At 41.0% G+C, this 25,794-nt stretch overlaps 1 protein-coding gene across 1 annotated transcript; it reads left to right on the top strand.

The window, feature by feature from the left end:
- Positions 1–22,574, top strand: strada (STE20 related adaptor alpha). The gene is made up of 13 exons (XM_036589539.1): positions 1–156; positions 1,476–1,542; positions 2,560–2,617; positions 7,132–7,160; positions 12,851–12,953; positions 13,940–14,061; positions 15,137–15,245; positions 15,615–15,738; positions 17,015–17,186; positions 17,800–17,894; positions 18,727–18,990; positions 21,341–21,383; positions 22,111–22,574. The coding sequence occupies exons 2-13, from the start codon at positions 1,531–1,533 to the stop codon at positions 22,264–22,266; spliced, it is 1,287 nt and encodes a 428-aa protein (XP_036445432.1). The 5' UTR covers positions 1–156; positions 1,476–1,530; the 3' UTR covers positions 22,267–22,574.
- Positions 22,575–25,794: the final 3,220 nt, after the last annotated feature.

The following is a 25,794-nucleotide window of genomic DNA, read 5'->3' as shown; positions in this document are numbered from 1 at the left end:
CTTCTGGCGTTTCTCGGCGTAGTTGGATGTTTCCCACCCTGCTGCGGGGCGCGCTGGCAACGGGAATCGGTCTGAAAATCAAAACATACGATGATGAAACGTCAGCAGGTCTTACAGGGAGGTGAAGAGACGAAGTAAGACTCCTCCGCCGCGAAGGTGCGTAGTTAGGTCCACGCGTTTGATACCCGAGACTGTGTCTCCACGGAGAGAAAGGCGCCAAGTTAGCCAGCCTGCTGAGCTAAGCTAGGTGATAGTAAACGAGGCTGAAGTTGGCTTCCTATTCTCCGGCTTCTTGTTCGGATTTATCCGTTCTGCCTTAAATCGTGCAGCGCCTGCAGATTTCTGAGGCGCCAGAAGGTAGCTGCTGCACCATTTAAGGTGGAACGGGGAAATCCGAAATAAGAAGCCTCAGTTGTGTCATGTATGCTGTCTATTCTCCGGCTTCTTGTTCGGATTTCCCCGTTCTGCCTTAAATCGTGCAGCGCCTGCAGATTTCTGAGGCGCCAGAAGGTAGCTGCTGCACCATTTAAGGTGGAACGGGGAAATCCGAAATAAGAAGCCTCAGTTGTGTCATGTATGCTGTCTGATTGTACGTGTACACTGATATACTTAGCGCAGACACAAATAAATGACATTTATCAAGAGATTTCATTCACAGTGATTGGCTTTTATACTGTACATGCTGCGGTAATGTTACCTGTACAGTCACGCTGCTGACGCCTATTAAACACGGCTACACCCTTAGAAAGGATGGTTCTATAAAGGTACTGTAGTAAAGGCAATGTTTCTGTTTAGAGCCATGAGTTTTTATATAGAACCAGTTGTATTCTTGGTTATTTGCATGGTGAAATGGTTCTTCAGATTGATTGATTGATTGATTGATTGAGAATGGGTTCTATATAGTACCACAAAGGGTTCTTCTTTTGTTTTGATGACAAGCTTGTAACAATAGCAGAACTGCTTTTGGTGCTATAGAACCATTTTCAGAAAGGTTCTTTGTAGACCCCATTCTCCATCAATCTGAAGAACCATTTAAGCACGGAAAGTGTTCTACATAGATGTTATGGTTCTAAATAGAACCACAGCCTTTACTAAAGGTCTTTTTGAAGGGTGTATAAGGTTCCACCCATATTAAAAACGTCTATAGTAGCACTACAGGGATTTTTGCTGTGTTATAGTTCATTTTGATCAATGTCTTTAGTTTACTACGGGATGCATGTTCTAGATTACTGTAAGACAGCACTGCAGGATTGTTATATGGAGGCAACAATATTATATATTAATGTAGATAATATAGTGTACAGCACTATAGAAATAATATATTTTCATGCTGTTTTACTGTCACTTTTGGGCTTTTTTGGGGAGAGAAAGATACAAAAAAGAGCAGCAGGTGCTGAGAAGGCAGAATAAAATGCACTTTGGGAGTTTCTATTATTTCGTCTTACGCTGTTTCTGCTTTTTCTCTTACCTTACAGACGTTTATGTGGAGTGGTTTGATGGTGTAATTGCCTGTCATCTTCCTCAGGATCCATGTCTTTTTTGGTGAGTCAGACTGATGTCTCTGTTCTGAGCAGCTGTCTGTGTTGGTGATGATGACAGGACTGTTTTATGCAGCATTAAGGTTCTTTACCTGATTAATCAAAGTAATCACATTTACAGTCTCAGGGTGGACAGTATGACACTGTTATCATGCTTTACGTTCTGCTTATGGCATAGGTATCACCTACACTTCCACACTCGTAAAAAGATGTTTCTTTATGGGTTCTTTAGTAAAGAAAATGGTTCTATAAAGAGTCATGAACTCTTAAAGAACCCTTTGCATGAATAAAAGCTTCTTCAGATTAATGTGCTATAGAAGGTACTGTATACAACATTTTTGAAAAGGGTTCTATATAGCACCATATAGCACCATATAAAGCAAAACTCAACATTTTTGCCTAAAAATGTCATTTTTTGGGAAATCTGCTGTGTCTGATGTGTATCAGTGAACATGACATATCAGCAGAATATATGGTGTGAGTGGACAATTGAAAGGTCAGGTGTTTCTAGAGGCGAAGGGCAAAAAGATTGATGAAGCTGCCTTTGTGCACTGTTATAGTGGGGCTTGTATGAATGCTGTTAACTGTCTGAAAACATTTTATGTTTCTTTTTAAGTCAGTCTTTTTTTTTCGCTGATTTTTTATGACAAAGTGTCGTCACAGGCCCACTATGGACCACTGGCCCCCCCTCAGTTTAGCTCCAAGGACCCCCAAGGGAGTGCTTTACAGCCCACTTGTGGTCCTTGGCCCAGTGGTTGAGAAACCCTGATCTAAATAACTACAGTGATGTTACTTTTCAGCAGTATTTTGTCCCATATCATTTGACAGGTAATACGCACTTCAAAGCCTTTTGTCAAATGGTTTGTTTTTTTAGGTTTTCTTATTCTGTTTGGGGCACTTCACACATTTACTCAGTGCTTCATAACAATTTGAAATCCAATAAAATTTAATAAATAGTAATTTAGCATTAGTGGTATTAATGCTGTCCTAAGTATAAGTCTCTCTCTCTCTCTCTCTGCAGCGCTGGGTGTCGGAGAAGCTGAGTGTGGAGAGTCTGAGGGATCTGGAGTTATTTGGAGGTGAGTACAGTGGCCCTCTGTGCTGTGCTGTCGCTGTGCTTCTCTGACCACACCCCAGTCCAGCCTTTAGCCCGTCGTTCTGCAGCCGTGCTGAATGTGAAGGGGAGTCCTTCTAACGCTGTAGTCTCCATAAACACCACGCAGACAAATCTACTCCACAGATGTCAACGTTTGAGTGGCGCTACGTCACGATGCTGAAACTCATATTTCTACGAACTCTGTATGTAATCACTGAGTTCAGTGAAACGTTCAGTCCTTTCTAACCTCATCAGTTAGAGCTACTCACTGGACACAAATCCCCATCATAGTCAACTCAACATTAGGGCCTGACCGATACAGCAAATTCGGATTTTAAGGAGCTGATGGTTCCGATAGCCAAGCATAGTGTTAGTTAAAGAGTGCTTTACTGACTTCTTATTTCCTAAACTCAGATAAACAGCAGAAACCCAAAGTAATAATATAAACATTAGCAGAATAACATCTCCCAGAATTCTTAGCAGTTGTATTGCTTTCCGTTAATTAGTTCTTGTTTTGCAGTTGTATGTAAAAGTTTGCCTCTAGTCAAATGACATTTTTGTTTTGTTGATTTTCTCAGTGAAAATAAATTTACGTGTTCTTTACAGAGAACACACTTGGCACATGAATGCCCAATGCCTTATTTTTACCCCTACCTCTCGTTTTCATGTGTCACCTTTCCCCTTGGAACTGAGTTAGTGGTTGAAATGGGACCCTCAAATAAAGAAGAGCATCACTTCATTAACAGCTACCAGCGCTGCTCTGTAGGCGACCCTGCCAGTCTGCAGTGACAGCAGAGGAGGGTAAAGTTCAGCTCCTCACTGCTGGGCTTTAGTTACATTTAGGGCATCGTATGCCTTCAAAGAGAGAGGGGACAAATATTTATCATCGCCCACCCCCAATTCTTCAGTGATGTGAAGCTGAAGTCAGCTTTTTACCAGCTTCTTGTTCGAATTTTCCTGTTCCACCTTAAATGATGCAGCAGTTCTGATGCCTGAGGTGCCAGAATGTAACTGCTGCTTCGTTTAAGGTGGAACGGGGAAAATAAGCTACCTAGCGACCTCCGTTTGGAGGGATCATATAGCTCTAACACTTCGCCCTACTCCTCTATCTCAACAAAAATCGGGACACCCTACCCCTGGGTGTGAACACCCAAAACAGAGGGCTAAGCGGTAGGGGCGAGGGGTGAAACGGGATTGGGCCTTACTGTTGATTCAGTGAGATTAACATATTGGAAAAAAAAATAACATAAAATGTGACCTGTGCAAAAGTAATGGCACATTTAATGTTTAATTTTTTTTTCCAACACGTTAAACTCAGAAAATAAATAGAAATTGTGACCAAAATTTGCAGAAAAAAGGCTTGTTTAAGTTGGATGTGTTAACCTACTTTCACTTCCCAAAACCTTCACAAAAATGTAATTTGACCTCGGTGTTCAAACGTTTGCTTACAGCCATATAAGAAAATCAGACCATTAAAATCCTCAGCTCACAAATGAGCGATTTCCACATGTTTGAGATGAATGTTGAGTATAATATAAACAAGCCAATTCAATGCAATGTGAGGTTTGAGATTTGCATAGATAGCTGTAACTCACTGGAACCTTAATATCAATTGATCATATTGGACATATTGGTCGAGCCCTAATCAGCATCCCCCCATAGCCGACGGCAGCTTTTACTTTTGCAAAGCTTCAGTAATGAAGTTTTCTCATGATATTCGCTTCTGTTCACGACTGACCGGCACCATTGCAAAAACAAGCCGCTGAAACAAGTGAGAACCGGCATCAGTGTGCGGTGTGGATGTGTGGATGTGTGAGTGTATGTGATTGTTTCTGTGCTCAGCTGCTTCGTCGGGTGAACAGTTCGAGTTGTGCATCTTTGTGGTAACTTGTGTTGGTCACAGTGAGCTGTGTTACTGTGAACTAGACTGTTATTTATAACTGACTCACAGGCTTTAATGATGACTTAAAGGAGGTCTTTTGTATGTTTGATGCTAATCTTGAAATATAGGGCCGGCTCAGATGAAAAAAATGGATAAAACAGTCATATGCAAAAGTTTAACCTCCCCCAGTCAAACTGCAAGTTGTAATAATCTCAGGAAATCTTCTGCAGGGAACTTAAATATGGCACTTTTCTGCAAATTTTAGAGCACAGTTTCTATTTATTTGTTAGTAATAGTTTAAGATTTTGGGATAATAAAATGCAGTACACACCATAAGGTTTGGCCACATTTTACGAATATGTAAAATTAAGCAAATAAATGAAGCAACTAAACAGTAATCGTGCACTAAAATGTGCAGAAGTGTGTTCTCTGTAGGGGACATGTTCACTTATTTACACTGAGAAAATCAGTAAAACATGTCGTTTGACCAGGGACGCCCAAATCCTTTGCATATGACTGTATATTTAAGTTACCCTTTATTAATCCCACAATGGAGAAATACCCCTCTGCATTTAACCCGTCTGTGCAGTGAAACACCACATACACGCTAGTGAATGCACACACACTAGGGGGCAGTGAGCACAGTTGCCCAGAGTGGCGGGCAGCCCTATCCAGCAGTTGGGGGTTAGGTGCCTTGCTCAAGGGCATTTCAGTCACGTCCTGTGAGCTCAGGGGATCAAACTGGAGACCTTCCAGTCACAGTATATTATTCTGCCCCTGTTTATATATATTTATATATATTTAGAAGTAGCTTGTAAGCAGTTTATGATTGTTGAAAGAAATATGTAGGGGATAATCAGACTTTTGACATTTTACTTTATTTCTTTATTTGGTAATTTAAAAAAAAATGCTTTTTTAATAGATCAAATATGAAGCTAGTTTCCTGAGATTCTAGCATTAAATTGACATTAAATCAGAAATGAAGAAATGCTCTAATTTTTGCCTGTTTGCTTTGTAGGACTCTCATTTCGCTGTTGCTTTCATTGTTCCCTGATTGTTGCATGTTGCTTTGTGTCTGTTCTGCTCTTAAGGCTGAAATTTCTGTTTGCTCTTGGCTGCTGACTGTTCCTGTGAAGGATTGCTTAAAACGTGTTTAATTCTTACATCATGTCAAAAAAACCCACAAAACTCAGGGTGTCGGTGTGACAGGAAATGCACCATTGACCAACCTATGCTCCGTCCACAAAAGTGCTCCTTTGTAGCAACGCTTGCCGTGTTGTTCACCAAAACCTTCACAGATCTGATTCAACCTAACACGAATTACACACTACAAGTTGTGTGGTTTAGATTTCAAATAAAGTTTATGTTGTATGTGTGTGAAATGTCACACAAGCTAGGCTTCCATCCACCTTCTGCACAGATTGGGAGCAAAAAATTCCAAGTTTCCATTTCCATAGTCTACATCAGGTCAGTCTGGATGGATGGATGGCCGGATGAATGGCCGGATGAATGGCTGGATGAATGGATGGATGGATGGCTGGATGGATGGCTGGATGATGGCTGGATGGCTGGATGGCTGGATGGCTGGATGAATGGATGGATGGATGGATGGATGGATCCTGGCAGTTTGACTTTTTGCATACATACAAAAAAATGCAGTTTGAATTGAATAACACTCTAAATTCCCATTGTTGAACAGCAACATAGGTCTGTGCTGCAGTTTCTCTTGAGGTTAAATGGGATTTTTGCCAACATTCTGCAAAAATTGTCCAACTTAGCAACAGTTGCTATGAAAGGGCACCTTTAAGGCTGTAGCATGGCTAAGTCAGCTCAGGTAAGATGATGAGAAATTCTAGATTTGTGTTTTTCTATTGTTCCATAACTGATTTTCTGACATGGGCAGGTAATGCAAAGGCAAATATGTATATGTTCCTGTGCTGACCATGTCAAACAATCTATATTATGCCTCTCTTGTCTTTCAATTGTTACGTTCAACCATCTGTTGGAAGAAAACTCCAACATTTAGCTGTAAGTCATGAGTTCCATTTAAAGGGCCCATATCCTACAGCCTTATTTTGGTCTCTGTGCCTTTAAGGCTGATATATGTAACCGAGCCTCGTTCAAAAACCAGTCTGGGCTGAAACACTCCTTATAACTTCAACATGAACAGGCAAGCATAAACTGCCGTAGGCTGAATAGGAGGATATATGTAATTGAGTTGGTTTTTGTGACATCACAAAGACAGTAATTTCAAAACAGCCTGTTTCTGCGGCTTAGTTTCCGTATAAGAGTCGAGGAGTGAACAGTATGTTTTGAAATTGTTTACATCAAACTCTTTTTTTTTTTTTTAAGAAAAAAGTAAGGAGAATTTGATTTCCAGTTATAAGGGCCCTTTAACACTTAGTTCTATGAAGCCACATATAACAAAAAAATGACTATGCAATCACTATTTTTGGACTTATTGCTCTCTAAAACATGAAAAATGCTCTTTTACTTGCCAGAACGAAGCTCCAGTGAGGCATAATGTAACTTCATATTTCCAGAACCTCATTAAACACGAGTTATTTGTGTATCTGTGTGTTTTTTTGCGTCATTTACATGATTTCTCTACCCAGAGCAAGCTCAGGCAAGCCCGCTCAGGAAAGTAAGTGTGGTATCTCAGTTTTTGCTGTTGTAGCCTGTGTGTGTGTACGAGTTTGATACTTGGACGTATGAGCATGCGGGATGTGCGTGTTTGTGTGAACGTGATTGTGAATATGGGCTTTCAGTGGAAGTGTTGTTGTGTGAGTGAATGAATGTCTGCTTCTCTGCATGTACACATCGAGCGGCTGGTTGGCTCCATGCGATTACACTCATCCCTCACCTAGCTGCTCTCGCACAAGCCGGACGTCCAGGGTTTATGAGTCTGGAGGCCTCATACGGGGAACACAGTGGAACAGAAGAGTCTTGTACCTTGCAAAAGTACTTTGCTTCTGTAGGGAGAAAACTAGTCTGTACTCAAATAGGATAGGCAGCTCGCTTTTAGAAACCGAGGAACTGACACCTTGTAGGACGCAGACTAGTGTTATGTTGTTTCTATAACTGATCAGGATAGGAGCTGTATCTGGTAGTGTATTTTTAGATTTTATAGTCTAAAGTAATTGATTAAAGGAATAGTTTGAGGGAAGTTTGCACAATTTTCCCTGTAAAGCTGAAAGGTTTTTAGTTAAAAATAAATGAAGTAACATTGTAGAGTCAGAAAAAATGAATTAAAAAATATGTTGAGCCTGAAATAATCATTTAAAAGTCAGAGGCATCGGGTCGGGAGCTTTTCAGACCAAGTCGTACGTCTTTACATATTGACGTCTCACACACAGACTCAAAAAGAAAGCCCTGGCTCGGTGTTTAGGACTGAAACACAGAATCAGTGTTATACTTATGAAGATGTGATCACAGTAGTGGATAATTCACTCACGTCCTCAGGAGACACGTCCTTCGCTGAGTTTTGACCGAGTTCTCATTGAATACTCTTTCAGCGAGCTCGCAATCATCAAATTCATGCGCTCGGAAAAGGGATCCCACATTACAAAATGTTCCTCTGCACTTTGCCTGCAGTTACACATTTCCACCACAGAGGTCTCCAAAGCCCCAAATCTCACATAGTGTAGCTTTAATTAAATGTAGTCAGTAAGTTAAGACATGTTTGGTATCTGAAGTTTGCTTTGAACTGAGCTAACAAGTAATGAAAGCCTATCTTACCAGGTAGCATAATGCAAATTGCATGTATTAAATCAAGGCCTTGCTTCAAACTACAGTGAAACAAAAGAATGCTGTGCAACTAAAACAGTAGTGGCTGCAGGCAAAATGACGCTAGCCTTAATTTTGTCTGTACCTTTGTCCTTTTTTTTTTTTCAGAAACCACATAAGCAATTTCTTAACAGCTTCTCGTGGTTTGAGGCAAGTGTGTTGGTTTAGGTGCGCAGTTTGCACCGTGCTAATTGGTGCAGGTGAGCTTAGTCTCGCTGGGGCCAGACCTGATCTCATAACGAGAATACATGTCTGGGGACAACTTATTAAGCTGGAGCTTAATATGGAGCTGGACTGTGGAAACTTGACTATTAACAAAGAGTACGTGCCCGTCTAGAACCCACCGCCAGATCCCTCCAATCTGTGCTCTTTTAACATCAGTAAAACAAGCAAAACAAGCTAGCTAGCAAAACGATATCAGAACTGTTTTTCCTACAACAGAGTGCTTACTTTTACAATGCACTCTTAAAAAAGATGGTTCTTTAGTAAAGAAAGTGTCGCTATATAGAACCATGAACACTCAAAGAACTCTGTGTGTGATTAAAGGGTTCTTTGCATCATGAAAGCGTTCTTCAGATAGATGGATAATGTGCTGTAGATGGCTCTATATAGAACCTTTTTGAAAAAGGGGTTCTTCAGTTGTAACAAGCTTAATATCATAATAGAAGAACCCTTTTGGTGCTATGTAGAAACATGTTTCCAGACATGTTCTCCATCAATCTGAAGAACGCTTTTAACCATACAAGGGGTTCTTTGAGTGTTAGTGGTTCTACACGGGGGGGCTGGTGAGGTTTCCAGCCGTGCTAACTAGTGTTGCATCCATGGGCAAACAACAGGCTTGTTGTCTGGAAAGTTTGAGTAGCGCATCATCGTCCTTATTTCATAAGCCCCTCCTTCACAAGGCAGCAGGTATGGTTTTTAGAAATTTCGCATTAAGTTTGTTCTCAGAGTTTCTCATGGTTGTCCCCAGACGTTCTCCTTATGTCTCATTACGTCTGGCTCTATGAGACTAAAGCCAGGCATACACTGTGCAGTTTTAGAAATCTTGTTCTTTGGTGACTCACACTGTACGTTAGAATCGGCCCTCGTCTGCGACAAAAGCTTGCGATTTAAGTGCTCACACTGTACGAAAACACTCCGACTGACATGACGCGACATGGGTGCTCACCCTGCACGTCAAACGCAGCCCCTACAGGCGCTCTGTCTACAATAAAGCTGCTTCATTCAAAACAACACGCTGCCCCTCTGATGTCCTGATCAAGACACTGGCTGAGTCTCAAATTGCTCCCTGCTCCCTACATAGTGCACCACGTATTAAAATAGTCGCTCCTGCGCCCATGAAGTGCATCACATGTCTAATAAATAGCCTTCTGAGGTTCAGCCCTGTGTGCACAGTTCCATACTGGACAAACAGGGCACTATTTTGGTGTAGAAGCCAGAGCTTAGTGCACTACATAGGAACTAGGGGGCCGTTTGAGATTCAGCCATTGACAAAACTGCTACAGCAGTTTTGCTAACTTGTGCCACACTGTGCACTGAAGCTGAAGAGCAGGCAGTCTACAGGCAGCTCTATGAAGAAGATCACTGTATTTATTTATACCTCTCAATTCAGCTCAGTCAAACGGAGCAAAGTCATCTTATACGGTCTCTGGTGCTGTAAATGTGGATATGTTTTGCCTCCATGTAGGAGAGGTGGCTGTGATTGTGTGTGGTTTTGGGTGCGACTTTGAGAAATCGGTTTGTGAGGCTGCTCACACTGTGAGACAAGCGACCAGAATTTCTGACCTTTCAGAAATCCATCCCGTCGTCCAACTGCTCAGTCTGAGCTCGTTTGGGCAGTTAATCGGGCATCGTTTCCCCCCTCACACTGCACGGCAAACGACGGCCGATGAAGCTGAAATTCGGCCCGATCATGAAATTCAGTCGGCTCTGACCAAATCAGACTAAAATCGGGCTGAAATCGCGCAGTGTACGTCTGGCTTTATGTGAGATTTAGAGATGACGTAATCCTGATATTGGGCAGTGCAAATATATATATTTATGTCAAGACATTTTATTCTGTGTATTTTTTTGGACAGTGACTGATTGGCTACAGCTTCTTGTAAAGGGGAAAATTGTGTAAATCTAAACCTGTTCCTTTAATTTGACTGATTGAATTACGCAGGTGGACAGAGAGGAGAGTTCAGAGTGTAGTGAACATCGTCCTTTTGGTAATAAATGTTGAAAATGTATTGCTGTATCTTCACCTCAGTGATTGTTTGTGCTTCTGTTGTGCCGCAGTCTGTCTAATAATGACTGGGTCAGTGTTGGGGAGAGTTGTTGGGCTATCGCGGTGCTGGCTGTGAGCGTGTTTGTGATTTTATCTGTTGGGGACACTTGGTGGTCTTTCTTGTTCTGTTTTTTTTTGTTTGTTTGTTTGTTTTATTTGTTTTTTTTGGTGGTCATTGGTGGCTTAAGCATGTGAAGTGGGATGGAGATCCATGCGTTCAAAGAGAAACACATGGCAGTTTACCATCCTTTAGCCTGGCCTTGCTGTGCTGGAAGCTTCAGTAACCCTGTGAGTTTTTAAAAAAGTGACTTGACTGGATTTAAATTTTTTTACCCTCAATCTTCTGCAAGTCAAACCGTTTGTACATGAGTTCTGTTGATTATGTGCTTTGTTTTTATTATCAGCAGGGTAAATCGCTGAGCTTTTGATTTGATTCTGTTATGATGCAGTTTTAAGAAATGATTCAGTGCATCGTAAAATTTCAGCCCAATTCGATTATTGTGGGATGACAGAACAGAATATACAAGTGTGACTGCAGGAAGCATTAATGCAGTCGTGGAGTATGGACAATAAAATATAGTGCAGTACGGCAAAAATGTAAGATCACAATGCTTGAGTTTTCAGGATTTTTCTGTGATCTGATACGGTGGAAAAAACCATGTAGTGCCAAAAACTATGCATTCAATGATTTGTATTCAACATTTCACATACTGTGCTGCACTAAACCCAATTAAACAGGACTAATTATGTCCTCTGTGTAATCAAACATGCAGTTTGGAAGTATTTTTTAAGTATTGATCATGTCCACCGTTCAAAAAAACATGTTGGAATAACATATTATGAGATCTGATGTAATTTATCACGCTAATGATAAATATTGTCAATTTGCCCAACATTTGAGAAATAGTTTCTGAATGCATCAATGCATTTTTCTGTCTCTACAGTTTATGAAACGTATTGTTTGGACAGGATTAGTTTTATATGTGGAGGTGATGCAGTTATTACCAATGTATCTCTATGTAGTGATTTTAGTCCTGTCCAGATGTTCTCTTATCAGTCATTTTTATGGACTGTGTCCTTTCGAATAAGTAAAGATACCAGCGAATACTTAATATAAAGCAAACAGTAGAAATAAACCATGGTAATATTAATCCTCTGTTTCTTACTGCAATAAAGAGCAGTAGATTTAAAAAAGACACTATATGGCCAAAAGTACGTGTCCTCCTAATTATTGATTTCAGGTGTTTCAGCCACACCCCTTGCCAACAGATATATAAAATCAGTCAGTTTGTGAAATTTCTGCCCTGCTAGTTCTGCCCTGCTTGTTCTGCCCCAGGCAACTGTAAGTGTTATTATTGTAAAATCGAAGCTACAGGAGCACCAACAGTTCAGCAGTGAAGTGGTAGGGCATGCTAACTCGCAGAACAGGGCTGCTGAGTGCTAAAGCACATAGCTTGTAAAAATCTGGTGCATCACTCACTACAGAGCTCCAGACGCTTTCTGGAACCAACATCAGCACAAAAACTGTGCATCAGGAGCTTCAGGAAATGGGTTTCAGTGTCTGAGCAGCTGCACACAAGCCTAAGATCACTATGCGTTATTGAGACAAGAAATTTTGATCAATAATGTTTTTAATCAAGGTATCGTGATAGCCCTGGTATTGTCCAAACTCAGGTGTTTGATTATTCGCTGATTTATTCATATTTCCTAGGATAAATCTAGGCTTAGTCTGTGGAAAATTTGATGAAACTCTGTATATGATTATATAGTTTAACTGTCTGATTTTGATGTAAAGTGGCAACATAGCACTCTTTATGTGTGTATATCCTTATGGTCACAAGACCCAGTGTCACTGCGATGCACCTGGAAGGGATTTGCATTTTAAATGTCTGCTGCCCAGTGACTGGTTGCATAGTGACACTGCACCATGTCGGTGACACCCATCCTTCATGCTAGATCACATTCAAGAACCGATTCAACCACCTGTTTTAATTACTGGAAGTTATGCTATCAATTAGATTGTCTGGCACACTTAATGAATGCTTTATACACTCACGAACCCCATCCAGAGCACATCTCCCTGAAGCAGTCTGACCAGGATATGTAGCCCTTCTTCAGTACTCTTAAGCCCCTGTGAAGTATCTGAATCAGGCTGGGTTTAAGATTTAAGCTGTTTCAGACCATCAGCAGGGCTAAAGAGCAGGAATCTGTTTTAAGAGTACTGAGAGGGGCTACAGAGTGTATTTGCGTTTAGCTAACGTCCCTGTCCTCTGTTCCAGGCCCATGAAGACAGTAGCGAGTCTCTGAGCCCCCTCCCACCGCGGGACACCATGGGAACCTTCCTTCCAGACAGCAGTGCCTACGAGCTCCTCACCGTCATAGGTCAGTTCTGGAGGCAATGGGGACTTTGAGCATTGACGGCTGTACGGACGGCTACGGCGACCGGAAATAAATCGGCATCAACACCGTAACCGTGGAAACCAGAGTCACTAAGCAACAACTCTAACATAAGAGTCTCTCTGTTTGCTCATCTGATGGTGTATCTTTAGGAAAATGGAATATAGTGAAATAAATAAGAAAATGAAATTGCCATTCAACACAAAAGGAAAGGCTGGTGTTTTTGCCATCTTAGAAGAACAGACCATGACAGTGAGTCTCATTTGCGCATGGGCAGAACAGCACAGCTGTGTTCTCTGTAGAGGATGTGTTCATTTATTTTTACTTAGAAAATCAAGAAAGTGTAGTGCATACGATGGTATGGTCAGTCAGCGCTGCAGGAAACAACTTAAATTCACAAAGAGGCCAAATTATGAAATGCAGCGTCTTTGATTTTAATACATACATCATCATCTGTTGAGATATATTGATTTTGAAAAAGAAATATTTCCCTGTGTTTTTGTGGGAATTAAAATAGATCTATATAGTTTTTTTTTTTGTATTTTTCCCCAGTTTTCTCCCCAATTTAGTTGTCTCCAATTCCACCCGCGAGTTAGGACTCCCCCAATCACACAATACCACCAGTGCAAGGAGGCCTAAGGCTAGCACAGGCTTCCTCCGAGACCAGAGATGCGCCACCACATGTTTTCAAACATTAGACAGGTGAACGTGTTCGGAGGAAAGAGTTAACTGCCAGATCTGTTATGTCAGCTAACAGGCACCTGTGCTGACTAGCATTGCGCTGAGTGATTGGTGTGAGGGGCCACGGATGGCCGAACTCGCGATCTCCTGATAATAGGGCCAACGATTAGACGGTTGCGCCACTCGGGAGCCCAGTGTTAGAACTCATATTGTGACATGCTAACCAGCGGCCCGTTCTGACAGTGACAGGCTGTACAGCTGTATTATTTACTTTGTGTGTTTGTGTGAAGGTCGTGGTCTGGAGGACCTGATGACGGTGAACTTGGCCAGGTACAGACCCACCGGAGAGCATGTTGCTATCAGACGGATTGATCTGGAGTCCTGCACCAACGACATGGTCAACTACCTGCAGGTCAGTAAAAGTAAACTTTCTCTTTGTTTCCTCTAAGGGTTTGAGTAGGGTTGGGCGATATGGCAAAGAATATCGTATCACAATACTTGAAGGCTGTGTTCACACAGCAGGTAAAAGTGGCCCAAATCCGATCTTTTTCATAATTTGTGACAAAGATGTGTGTCTGTTTGTGAACAGGAAAAACCACTGAATCTGACATCTTAAATTCTAATTTGAGACGCTTTCGCATGTGGGACTGAAATCCGATGCGTATCCGATCTGCGGCGATGTGACTTGAATAGCCAGATTCAAGCCTGAATAGCCAGATCGGAATTCATGATCAGGCTGACTTTTACGTCAATCCAGCTCGACATTCATCATCATTTCACGCTGCTGAGACCTCATAAACATTTAGCCTGATGTTTCTGTCCAAAAAAATACACGAGACTTACAAAAACCCTCCATGTTTGAAGAGATTTCGAAAGAAATGGCCAAACGTGGCCATAGAAGGACGAGGCTGCAGTGTCAAAAGTAGCTTGTTTTGCTGGGATGCCCCATGACTTTTTAATAAGACACATTTTTGTTAAAACATTTTGTTTCTACAAGTCTGACGGCCTCTTATTCAGCAGCTGTTTTTTGGATTTTCGCCTGCACATTCGCCTGAATGTAACTGCTGCATCAGCTGGACTCGTCTGATGCTGCTGACTGACTCAGGTAGCTTTGCAGATGCGAGAGAAACCAGAATCACAACAGTTGCTCTAGTGTCCATGTTACGGTACCATGTTACCAAGGTTAACTCCAAAAGACTCTCCATTCCTTCATGTCTATCGACTCAAAAAACGGTGGCCTGCCGTGGACTAGTGGACTGCTTCAGCAACGGAAAAGAGGTGGGAGGTGATCGAGGGTCTGGTATCCAATCATCAGTTTGTGAACGTTACCCGGCCCTAATTGTTAACTGTATCATGTACTGTGAAGGTTTGAGTGTTGTGCTATATTTTTGTCATTTTTTTTCAATCCCTAATGTTCAGTCACATCATTACATGAAAAATGAAAACACTTGAATAGATCGTAATGTTTTGTGATTTGTCACTTTCAGGGAGAACTCCATGTCTCTAAGCTTTTCCACCATCCCAGCATCCTCCCTTACAAAAGCATCTTCATCGCAGAGAACGAGTTATGGGTGATCACTCCATTCATGGCCTACGGTGAGCAAGAAGGGAAAACGTAATCAATGGAAATTTTGCTCTTTTGGTGTTGGGCATAATTGAGGCGTTCACGTGACCCTACAAACACAAATATTTTTGGTCAAAAATAATGCCGGCCTTATGACGCCAAAGACTCGCAGATTTTTTCAGTATATTGAAAGGTAGCGCAGTTACAGTATGCAATGTGATAATTGAAATATTATATAATATTATCATTCCTCCTCTAAACGTACCTTTCCAATTGCCAGTGCGATAGCTGGCCCCATTTAGGAAGAGTTTATCCAGATATGGTTTTTGACTTCTTTTTTGTAATACTTTCCACAAAAAACTAAAATAATGACAGTTTTGTGTGTTTGTCTGCTTCTTTAGGCTCAGCACGAGATTTGATCAGCACTCACTTCACAGACGGTATGAGTGAGCTGACCATCGCCTACATCCTGCACGGAGTTCTCCGGGCGCTGGAGTATATTCATCACATGGGCTACGTACACCGGTGAGGAATAAACACACAGACGCTGATCAGCTCTTGGATTCTGGGTGTAAAAAAAAAAAGAATTACACCTAATATTAGAATGAATACAAGTAAACAGTACAGTACAGTGTGATTTGAAGTGTGGTAGCAGGCCTGTGCTTGGTGATGGTTAACCTAGTTACCACGGTAACAGTGTCTAGTGACAGTGGGAAAAAAAAAGTCTTTCATTTATTGATTTACATCATGAAATCACAGGAACATTTAAACGCTGGGTGATGAGATCTTACATAGGCTGCGCTGGCTGAGCACGCTCTGCCCTGCAGGCAGATGTCACACCTGTTCAAACAGCTGCCTCTGTGTTAAGGTGCACCTTTTAGGACATCCTCAGACCACAGCATCAGGTTTAACACATCAGAAAAACGACTTTGTGTTATGGAAAAAAAATTCCCCCAACCCCCAGCCTGGTTTAGCGGTCTACCCCGGTTTGTAGAGATCGCAAACTTATTTTCACTTAGGAAATTAACAAAACATGTAATTTGACCTGGCGCTTGTAAACCTTTGTGTACGACTGTAGATCAGTGCACAAACACGCCATATTTGAGTTTGTGTGTGTTATTATGCAGTGGAAATCATAGTTTGTCATTTGTTGAGGTCTTAAATGGGTATTAAAAAGCACAGAACTTTTGTGTTCTACTGTAGAGCAGTAGAGTAACACTGCATTTACATCTTACTTTGAGTAAGTTTTGAGTAAGAGAAAAAATTGTTGCATGTCTCATAGTGGTAGGCAGCTGGCAGTGGCATGCTGTCTTCTAAACATTGCCATAGTCACAGCATCACTGGCAAAAAAATTATGATTGTCAGAGGAGAGCTTTAGCATGGCTGATTGGATTATTTAAGGTGAATAAGAAGGTGGATGCTCTGTACTTATTTATTTATTTATTTATTTATTTAAATACTGGATGCACCTGGACTTAAACAATGAAATGTTCACCATACATGTCTCTTAACAAAATCAGCATTTAGCTTTGCTGTGGGTGACAGCAAAAGTTGGCGAAAATTGAATTCATGATGGAACGTCCCATTGGCACCATAGGTGGCTGAATATTTCGTCGCTGCTCCGTTATAAACACTGGAATATCTGGTTTGCTGTTGTGCGCCTGCTGTCAGAAACACAGCATAACCGCGAGCCATTTTGCAGTAACATGTCCGTAGACGCGTGCCAGCTCAGACTGTCTTCTTCCTCCTCAGACTGATTGTGTAAGTAAATGTGGTTTGTTTCTGTGTGTTTGGTGTGTAGGAGTGTGAAAGCGAGTCACATTCTGATCTCAGCAGACGGTCAGGTGTATCTGTCCGGTCTGAGGAGCATCTTCAGTCTGATACGGCACGGCCAGAGGGCACGAGTGGTCCACGATTTCCCCCAGTACAGTGTTAAAGTGCTGCCCTGGCTCAGTCCTGAGGTGCTACAACAGGTACGCTTTCATAATGCATAGTATTATATATGTAGTACTTTTGTAATGCATTATATGTGCAAAGGTTTGTCGACACCCACTCGTCTAATGTTCCTCTGAAATCAAGGCTATTCATAGAGAATTTGCTCCCTTTGCTGCATTAACTACTCTTCCGGGAAGGCTTTACACTAGATGTTGGAACATTGCTGTGAGGATTTGATTGCATTTAGCCACAGGAGCGTTAGTGAGGTCAGGTACTGATGCAGGATGATTAGTTCTAGATCACTCCAGCGCATCCCAAAGGTATTGGATGAAGCCCCATCACTCCAGAGAACACTGCTCCACAGCCCAATTCTGGGGGGGTTTATACCCCTCTAGCAGACGCTTGGAATTGGACTTGTTCATATTTGGCTCAGTTTAGATTCTGCTGGCAATACTTTCTATGGAGATTAGATTAGCTGTGCCTGCACAGCTGAACCTTTGTCAATTGAACTTGTGCTAAGTTGAATTAGTAGGGGTGTCTGGACACTTTTGGACGCGTAGTTTATGTGATCAATAATATATAATAAATATATATTCAACTGTGTGTGTGTGTGTGTGTGTGTGTGTGTGTGTCTGTCTGTTTCTTTAACAGAATCTTCAGGGGTACGACTTCCGCTCAGACATTTACAGTCTAGGAATTACTGCGTGCGAGCTGGCTAATGGTCATGTTCCATTTAAAGACATGCCCTGCTACCCAGGTAAGCCCAAACCTTGCATAGAACATCTCTTATAGTGTTTGCAAACTGTCTAAACTAAATGGGAATTCCACCAGTTTTTCAAATTGCCTCCATAATCAAAATCATTCAGAGTGGTTTGGTGTTAAATGCTCTGTTTTAGAGAAACTTGGTTAGTCAGAATTGTCCACAGTGGTGGTGATGAGAACCAGAGGTCTGAAAAGGTTAATGCCTCTAAAAGCTCCCTCACAGAAAGTTATTACATGAAATGGTTGCAGATTTTGCCTGATGTTTGAGACGTGACGTTTTATGATAGTTTTAAGACAAGCTTTAACACCAAAACACATTTCTTTTTAATCTATTCATGGTGGAGGGGTGCATGCATGTGTGATGAGACATAATGGTCCTCAAATAATATTTAGTTTTTTTCAGGTTCACCACTATTTTACAGTTCTAACATTGCATATAAAAGCTCAGGAGACAAATGTAGGTTCACTGGTTGTTTTGGATAGTGAACAAAATGGCTATATCTGCGTTTGACCCCTGGTTCCTATCACCACCACTGTAAAGAAATCTGAATCGGAAAGTTTCTCTTTAATGAACCATTTCACATCAAACCACTCTGAATGACACTGTTTACATCTGTGTGACTGAAACAGAGGTACAATGTACCATTACATGTAGCAGTACAATCACAATACTAGTATTTTGTCCACATCATGCCACCCTAGTTTACTGGTAAAGTGTCATTGAGCCAGAAAATGCAAATCTCTTTCTGTCTCTCTGTCTTTGGCCTGATTTCTCTCTCTGTCTCTCTGTCTCACTCTTTCTCTGCTTGTTTGCTTTGTGTATCAGATGCTGTTGGAGAAGTTGAACGGTACAGTGCCGTGTCTGCTGGACACTACCACCATCCCCCCCGAGGAGCTCAGTATGAAGCCTTCTCGCTCAGGGGCCGACTCGGGGATCTGTGAGGGTCCTGGGGCCGGAGGGGCCCGCCACACCAACGGAGAACCCTCATCCTCCTCAGGGGCGAATCCATACAGCCGCACCTTCAGCTCTCACTTCCATGCCTTCGTGGAGCTGTGCCTCCAGAGAGACCCTGAGAAGAGGTGAAGTTCAGATCATACATGACTATTCAGAAGTTCAGAATCAGTCACTCAAATACTTGCTCACAAAATGACCCTTAAAAACAAGAACACAGGAATTTTTTTAGTCGGCTGTCTGACTGATCAGATACACGTGAAAATACAAACCTCTCTTTCCACTTGTGCATGAGTGAATTGTAGACTCCAGTCAAATCACACACTCCCACTTTCTATATCATTTTTAACTATGATTACAATAATTTACCAAAATGTGGTGATCTTTTTGGTGGTTTGAAAATTGGTAGTTGCTGAGCAGTTTCTCCACTGTACTAATGGTGAACTTTAAACGTTAAACGCTCTCACACACCCCTTAATTGCTTTTTCAGTCATCCTCTCTTAATCGTAACGTTAAACCAGTAGTACTAAAATTTTAATATCATTTAGAACGTAGCTTTTCTCCATTTTCTTGAGGCAGAGTTTTCTATAATATCATCATAAGAAAGCTCACGGCTAACCTCATGATTATTACTCATGATGGTAGTTCATCTCAAACACTAAAAATAAATAAAGCATATTAGCTAAATTACTTAACGTTTATCACAGAAACAGTATACCACAATGTGAAGTTTAGCTTGTAATTGCACAGTTTTGTCAACTATTCAGCAGAGGTCCGGTAACTAGCTAGTAATAACTAACATTAGCAAACTGATGAGATGAGAGACAATAATGATTACTTATATGAGCAGTGCAGCATTTAGCTACCTGCATCTTGTCTCATCTCACTGTTAATGTCACGTTTTTCAGCCTCTGACAAGTAAAAGTGATGGTGCTTCAAAGCCACCCTGTCTGCTTCTACTACATCTGTATGCGTGGCAGAAAAATATCGCAGCTCAGCCTCAGTAGTTAAGCCTGCCCAGTCACACTTAGACTGGACATCTGAACAAAATTGTTTAGGCCTACTGAGATTCCCTGTAATATTTATTTATATAATATACTAATATTTAATAAATAAACTGTAAAATATATGATGTCATTCTTGCCACGGGGGCCCCTTTGGCAGGTGGCGTCCCTACACAACTTGCGTAATTTGTTTATAGGAGGAACTGCCACAGCAAATTAAAGTACTCCTATTTTTTAAGGTTGTATTAGCTTTAGTAGATCTGTGGAAAGCAGTGCAGTTTGTTGTGCTCTGAGGAATGAGAGCTCAGATCATTAATCTATGATGTAACTAAAGCCGGGTTACACTACACGACTTTTACCCTGATTTTAGCCCTGATTCTCAGTCTGGCTGAGTCTGCGCTATATTTTTGGGTCAGTTGGAGTCGACAGTTGGAGAGAGAGTTGAGTAGTGTGTGAGGGGCGCAGACTCAGATTTTTGGCCTTCCGATCACCTACATATATCAAACGTTCGATTTTTTTCGACCCGACTCTGAGCGAAATCTAGTGTAAACTGATCAGCAACTCAATCTGAATGGATTCCTGCAACAGCCAATAAAAACTAAAAGTGAAAAAGAAGAAAATACAAAAGTCTCTCATGAGTGGAACGAAGCTTTTTAATGAGCTGAGTTTAAGACAAGAGCACAATCGAGTTTATGTCCATTTAAAACTCAAAAAAATACCAAACTGATCACATTTTTAAATCCATGTGCCTCGAACATGTTTACCTGCTGCCTCTTTACTGTATCAGCACAAACGGCAGAGAAAACAGCAGCAGCAGCTCCACGTATCTGTTTATTTATTTATTTTTACATTTTCTATATGTTAACAATTACTATTGTTGCAAATGTTTACTTCTGGTGAAATTTTTTTTACGATTATTGTAAAAAAAAAAACAAATAAATAGAGTAATTAATACAGGCGCAGCTGCTCTAATTATTCATTAGTCATAATATTTGTTATTTTATTTGTTGATAACAAATAAAGTACAGTTTTTTTAGAATTTTATTGAACGAAACAACAGTGATAAACAATATACTATCTGTTTATAGTAATTTCTTGTGAGGTTACCTATGTCTTTTTGTCTCCTTTCACTACTTTTCAAATCGTGGCTATTATGAGGCCATATGAAGATATTAATGTTATTATAACTTTATTCTCAATGTTCTACAGGTTTCTCAGTTATTTTGTAAGCATCTGCATCGTTCTGGGCTCAACACATCTAAAAGTTGTTATGGCTTCCTACGATTTATTTCAAACCTACGAGGCTGTAGAGAACTTAACACCATATTAGAACCAATTTATGCTGATATATTACTTTATTTAGATGCTGATTCAACGTTTGAACGGTAGTGTTAGCGCTTACTGAGGGGACCAAAATTACGCGAAGTTAATGTGGTTGTGTGTTTGTGATCATGTGTTTTTTTTCCCCCCTCAGACCGTCTGCCAGCACACTCATTGGTCACTCCTTCTTTAAGCAGGTGAGAATATGAAACACTGTAATGTCTGTTTTCTTGTAACGCAAATACACCAAAGATTATTTATTTTTTTTACGTTATTTTTTATTCGTGGGTCTCTGCAGATACAGGATTACAGACTTATGTGTTCCACATTTTACATCATAACCAAAACTAAAACAATACTGGAGGGAAAAAAAACCTTACATAAATATATATTCTCATAGTAATGATTAGGTCAGGAAATACTTGTACTTTGTACATAATTTGACCATTAATTAGGAAGAAAACAAACATATACAAAATACATACAGGGTCATATCACTGTACATACAGATATTGGGAAAGTAATGATTTAAGCTAAAGAGTAACCTCTACCTAGAAGAAGAGGGGGAGGGATGCGAGTTACTTGGGTAAAGATTTTTTAATGTTCATGTTACAAAGGTGCTTCACTGCACTCGTTATGTGTTCTATGCATGTTTCTTTAGGAAAAAATTATCTGTGCATATTCTTTGAAAAACTGAAAGTGAGTCTCCTGAAAAGAGTGGAATGATGAAGGCATTAGGTGGCCAAACTAAATACTGAAAATTATGACAAATTTATTTGTTGAGGCTTCTGTTAAATATATATAAATATATAATATATAACTTGTCGGCTGTTTTACTAGGAATTCAATAAATGAAGGGCTGTCTCTGATTTTTGCCTCAGAACTGTAAATATTGAATAAACTTCCTGTGTGTTTTCACTCTAGATAAAGCGCCGGCCGTGTGAGGCTTTGCCTGACCTACTGCGTCCTGTTTCACCTCTCAGCACCTTTGAGTGTGTCCAGCCTCAGGACTCCCCTTCAGGGCTGGCCAGCCTGGAGTCTGGCCTCAGCCACCTGGATGTGGACGACTGGGACTTCTGACGGGTGGCCGGTCAAAGAGATGGGGGGGGATAGATAGAGTCAGATAAAAGAATGGACAACTTGCGCTAAGTGACTTTTGGATGAAAATAAAAACAAACGGAGGACTTGTTTCTGACGTGGTGGGGTCGGAGTTTCCGCAGGTGCATGTGTTTGCTAACGAGTTGAACGTGAAAGCAGAACGAGGAGGAAGGGTTTAAAGGAACGGGTCAGTCGGTTATGCTAAAGAACAGCCACAGACTAGCATTATGAAAACGACATCTTAATGCTTATGATGCCAGTCAGTAATGCTAATGTTGCTAACAACGAACGAAATCAAACAGCCACGGACGAAAGACAGCATCACGAAAATGACACTGTATTGCTAATTATGAGGTCAGCAAATAATGCTAATGTTGCTAACAGTGAATTAAAGTGAACAGCTGCACATTAGCATCATGAAAAAGACGCCGTAAAGCTTATTATGACGTCATTAAGTAATGCTAAAGTTGCTAAAAATGAATGAAATCGCACAGCCACAGACTAGCGTTACGAAAATGACGCCATAATGCTAATGATGTCAGTACGTGATGCTAGTCTTTCCAACAACTAAAGCACATAGTCACCATTTATCGTTATGAAAATGACCTCATAATACTAATGATGTCCGTCAGTAAAGCTAAAGTTGCTAACAACAAATTAAAGCCCACAGCCACGAATTAGCGTTATGAAAATGACACCATAATGCTAATGATGTCAGTCAGTAATGCTAGTCTTTCCAACAACTAAAGCAAATAGTCACCATTTATCGTTATGAAAATGACCTTATGATGCATGAGGTCAGTCAGTAAAGCTACATTTGCTAAAAACAAATAAAAGCGAACAGCCACGAATTAGCATTATGAAAATGACGCCATAATACTAATGATGTCAGTCAGTAAAGCTAAAGTTGCTAACGACAAATGAAACCAAACAGCCACAATCCAGCATCATGTGACTATAATGTCAGTAAATAATGCTAACGCTGCTAAGAAAGGCCACAGATTAGCGTTCTGAAAATGGCATAGTAATGCTAATTATCATGTGAGTGAATGGTGCGTTGTTAACAGCGAATGAATGTGGCTAATTCATCAGGCTAATTGTTTTCTACTGGCTCACGTTCTTGTGCGCAACATTAGCATGTCTGGTTGAGCTGTTCCTTTAAGAGGCAGCAAAGAGACCCAGGACTCTTTTCCTCTTCGTTTTAGGGTTTGTGTACATAGTTATGTATTTAACTGAAACTGCTTGAGGGAGGACAGTTTCTACTTCTTCGTCTCTCACAGAGAGGTGCAAAGCCAGCAGCCGCCACAGCCTTGAGCTAACGAGGCTGAAATGGGCTTCTTGTTCGAATTTTTCCGTTCCACCGTAAAGAGTGCAGCAGTTACATTTTGGTGCCTGAGGAGCCAGAATGTAGCAGCCGTGCCATTTAAGGTGGAACAGAAAAAATCAAAATAACGGAAAATTTGAATAAACGGAAATAAATTCGAGGTAACAGAAAAATTTGAACAAACTGAAAAATTTGAGAAAGAAGCCAATGTCAGCTTTTTCTGGCCAAAATGATCACAGATCACTTACAGGAAGATGCATGAGGATGAAAGAGTGGACGCAGGCAACACCCATCTTTTCCCCTTTCTTTCTTTATGGCAGTTTTGCCATGTTGGGTGCTCAGTTTTGTGCACTGTTACTGAGAAGTGTTACGTGTTTTGTAATCATTCTGAACATGGACGACACACTTTGTAATACGAATGTGTTCTAGCTTAGTATTGCTTGCTTCTGCACTGAGCTCGCTGAGCTACGTTTACATAGAAAAAGCAAAACTGCATGGCCTGCTGAGCCAATGCCTTCGTCTCGCAGCGCGTGGGTTTAGAGATTCGAGTCGATTCGGTCAGCTCCGAGTGAACAAGGTTCGATTCGGTTTGTTCAAACTACCAGCAGGACGTCAACCAATGCATGGATGGGTGCAGGAGGAGGTACAAACTAAGCCCCTTGCTGAAAGCAAGAAGTTGACCCATGCGCAGGAGCCATTAGAACCTGTAAGCAGAAACTTTTTCGTTCGCACGGTGCTGTTAAAGATTCGTGCCCATCGCTGTCCCAGCCGTTCCTTTGCATAATGAATGTTGTTGGTGTTTTCTTTGAATCTCATTTGTGTTGACAAAGCAGTGACATTGGAAAGTACTTCGGTAGTCTGTATGTGGAGTTTCTCAAATGTTACATATTGGGAGAAGGACAATAAAGGCTTTAAGAAACATGTCTGTTTGGTTTACTGATGGGTGCTTCCTATTACGTGTATTAAGATTTAAATATAGGGCATGGTATATCCATACAATGTGTTTGTGGAAATTATTATTACAGTGGTTCTTTTTGCTTGCTTCTGTCATTTAAAATACTTCTAGTGCAGGTGGTGTAAAGCACGCCACCACTGGACTCTGCAGCAGTGGAAATGCATTCTGTGGAGTGACAATTCACACCTCTCTATCTGGCAGTCTGATGGACGAGTCTGGGTTTGGCAAATAAAAAGTTACCTGCCTGACTACATTGTGCCAACTGTAAAGTTTGGTGGAGGAGGGATAATGCTACAGGGTCATTTTTCAGGGGTCACCCTAGGCCCCTTAGTTCTAGTGAAGGGAAATCTTAATGCTTCAGCAGAGCAAGACATTCTGGACAATTCTATGCTTCCAACTTTGTGGGAACAGTTTGGGGAAGACCCTTTTCTGTTCCAGCATGACTGAGCCCCAGGGCACAAAGCAAGGTCCATAAAGTCATGGCTGGGTGAGTTTGGTGTGGAAGAACTTGACTGGCCCTCACAGACAGTGGAAAACAGTGGAAGCTGCTACAGCTGTAAAGGAGGACCAACTTCATATTAATGCCTATGGATTTAGAATGGGATGACATAAAAGGTCCTGTAGGTGTGATGAATTTGTAATTATAAACTAAAAAGTTTGTATTCATGGACATGAAAAAGATATGTTTACAAATGAAATTAATTGGGGGGGGGGTAATATTAAGATTAATAATTTGCTGCAAAGCCATTGTTGGCAATTACAGCTTCAAGACTTCTACCATAAGTAATTAGGTCTTTGCAACATTGTGGTTCAGTTTTGGCTCGTTCCTTTTAGCAAACCGTCTTCAATTCACCAAAGTTACTGATGGAATTTCAGTGGGGTTTAAGTCAGGAAATTAACTAGGCCATAGAAGCACATTCACTTTTTTTTCAGAAACCTGAATTATTTTGGCTGTACCTTTGGGGTCATTGTGTTGTTGAAACATCCCATCTTCTCATCAGTCTGTTTCTTGGCCGATGGGATTAAGTTCTTCTCTCATATCTCCCAGCACATCACTCCATTCATGTTTCCTTTGTTAACATAAAATGTCCCAGTACTGTTTACAAAGACGCAGCCCCATATAATTCTCCACACATGATGAGCTGAATTATTGCCAGAGTTCAATTTTTGTTCCATCTGACCAGAGTACATTGTTCCAAAACAGTTCCGATTACCTTCCGTATCATTAGCC

The sequence above is a fragment of the Colossoma macropomum genome, unplaced genomic scaffold, assembly GCF_904425465.1.
Source record: "Colossoma macropomum unplaced genomic scaffold, Colossoma_macropomum, whole genome shotgun sequence".
NCBI lineage: Eukaryota > Metazoa > Chordata > Actinopteri > Characiformes > Serrasalmidae > Colossoma > Colossoma macropomum.
The sequence above is the reverse complement of the archived record's forward strand: the minus strand, read 5'-3'. Positions and strand labels throughout refer to the sequence as shown.

Bases quoted from the DNA above. Each gene is read 5' to 3' on its own strand.
- strada (XM_036589539.1), top strand. The intron at 15,739-17,014 runs GTGAGGAATAAA...TTTGGTGTGTAG, and splicing joins CACATGGGCTACGTACACCG to GAGTGTGAAAGCGAGTCACA. The intron at 18,991-21,340 runs GTGAAGTTCAGA...TTCCCCCCTCAG, and splicing joins CAGAGAGACCCTGAGAAGAG to ACCGTCTGCCAGCACACTCA.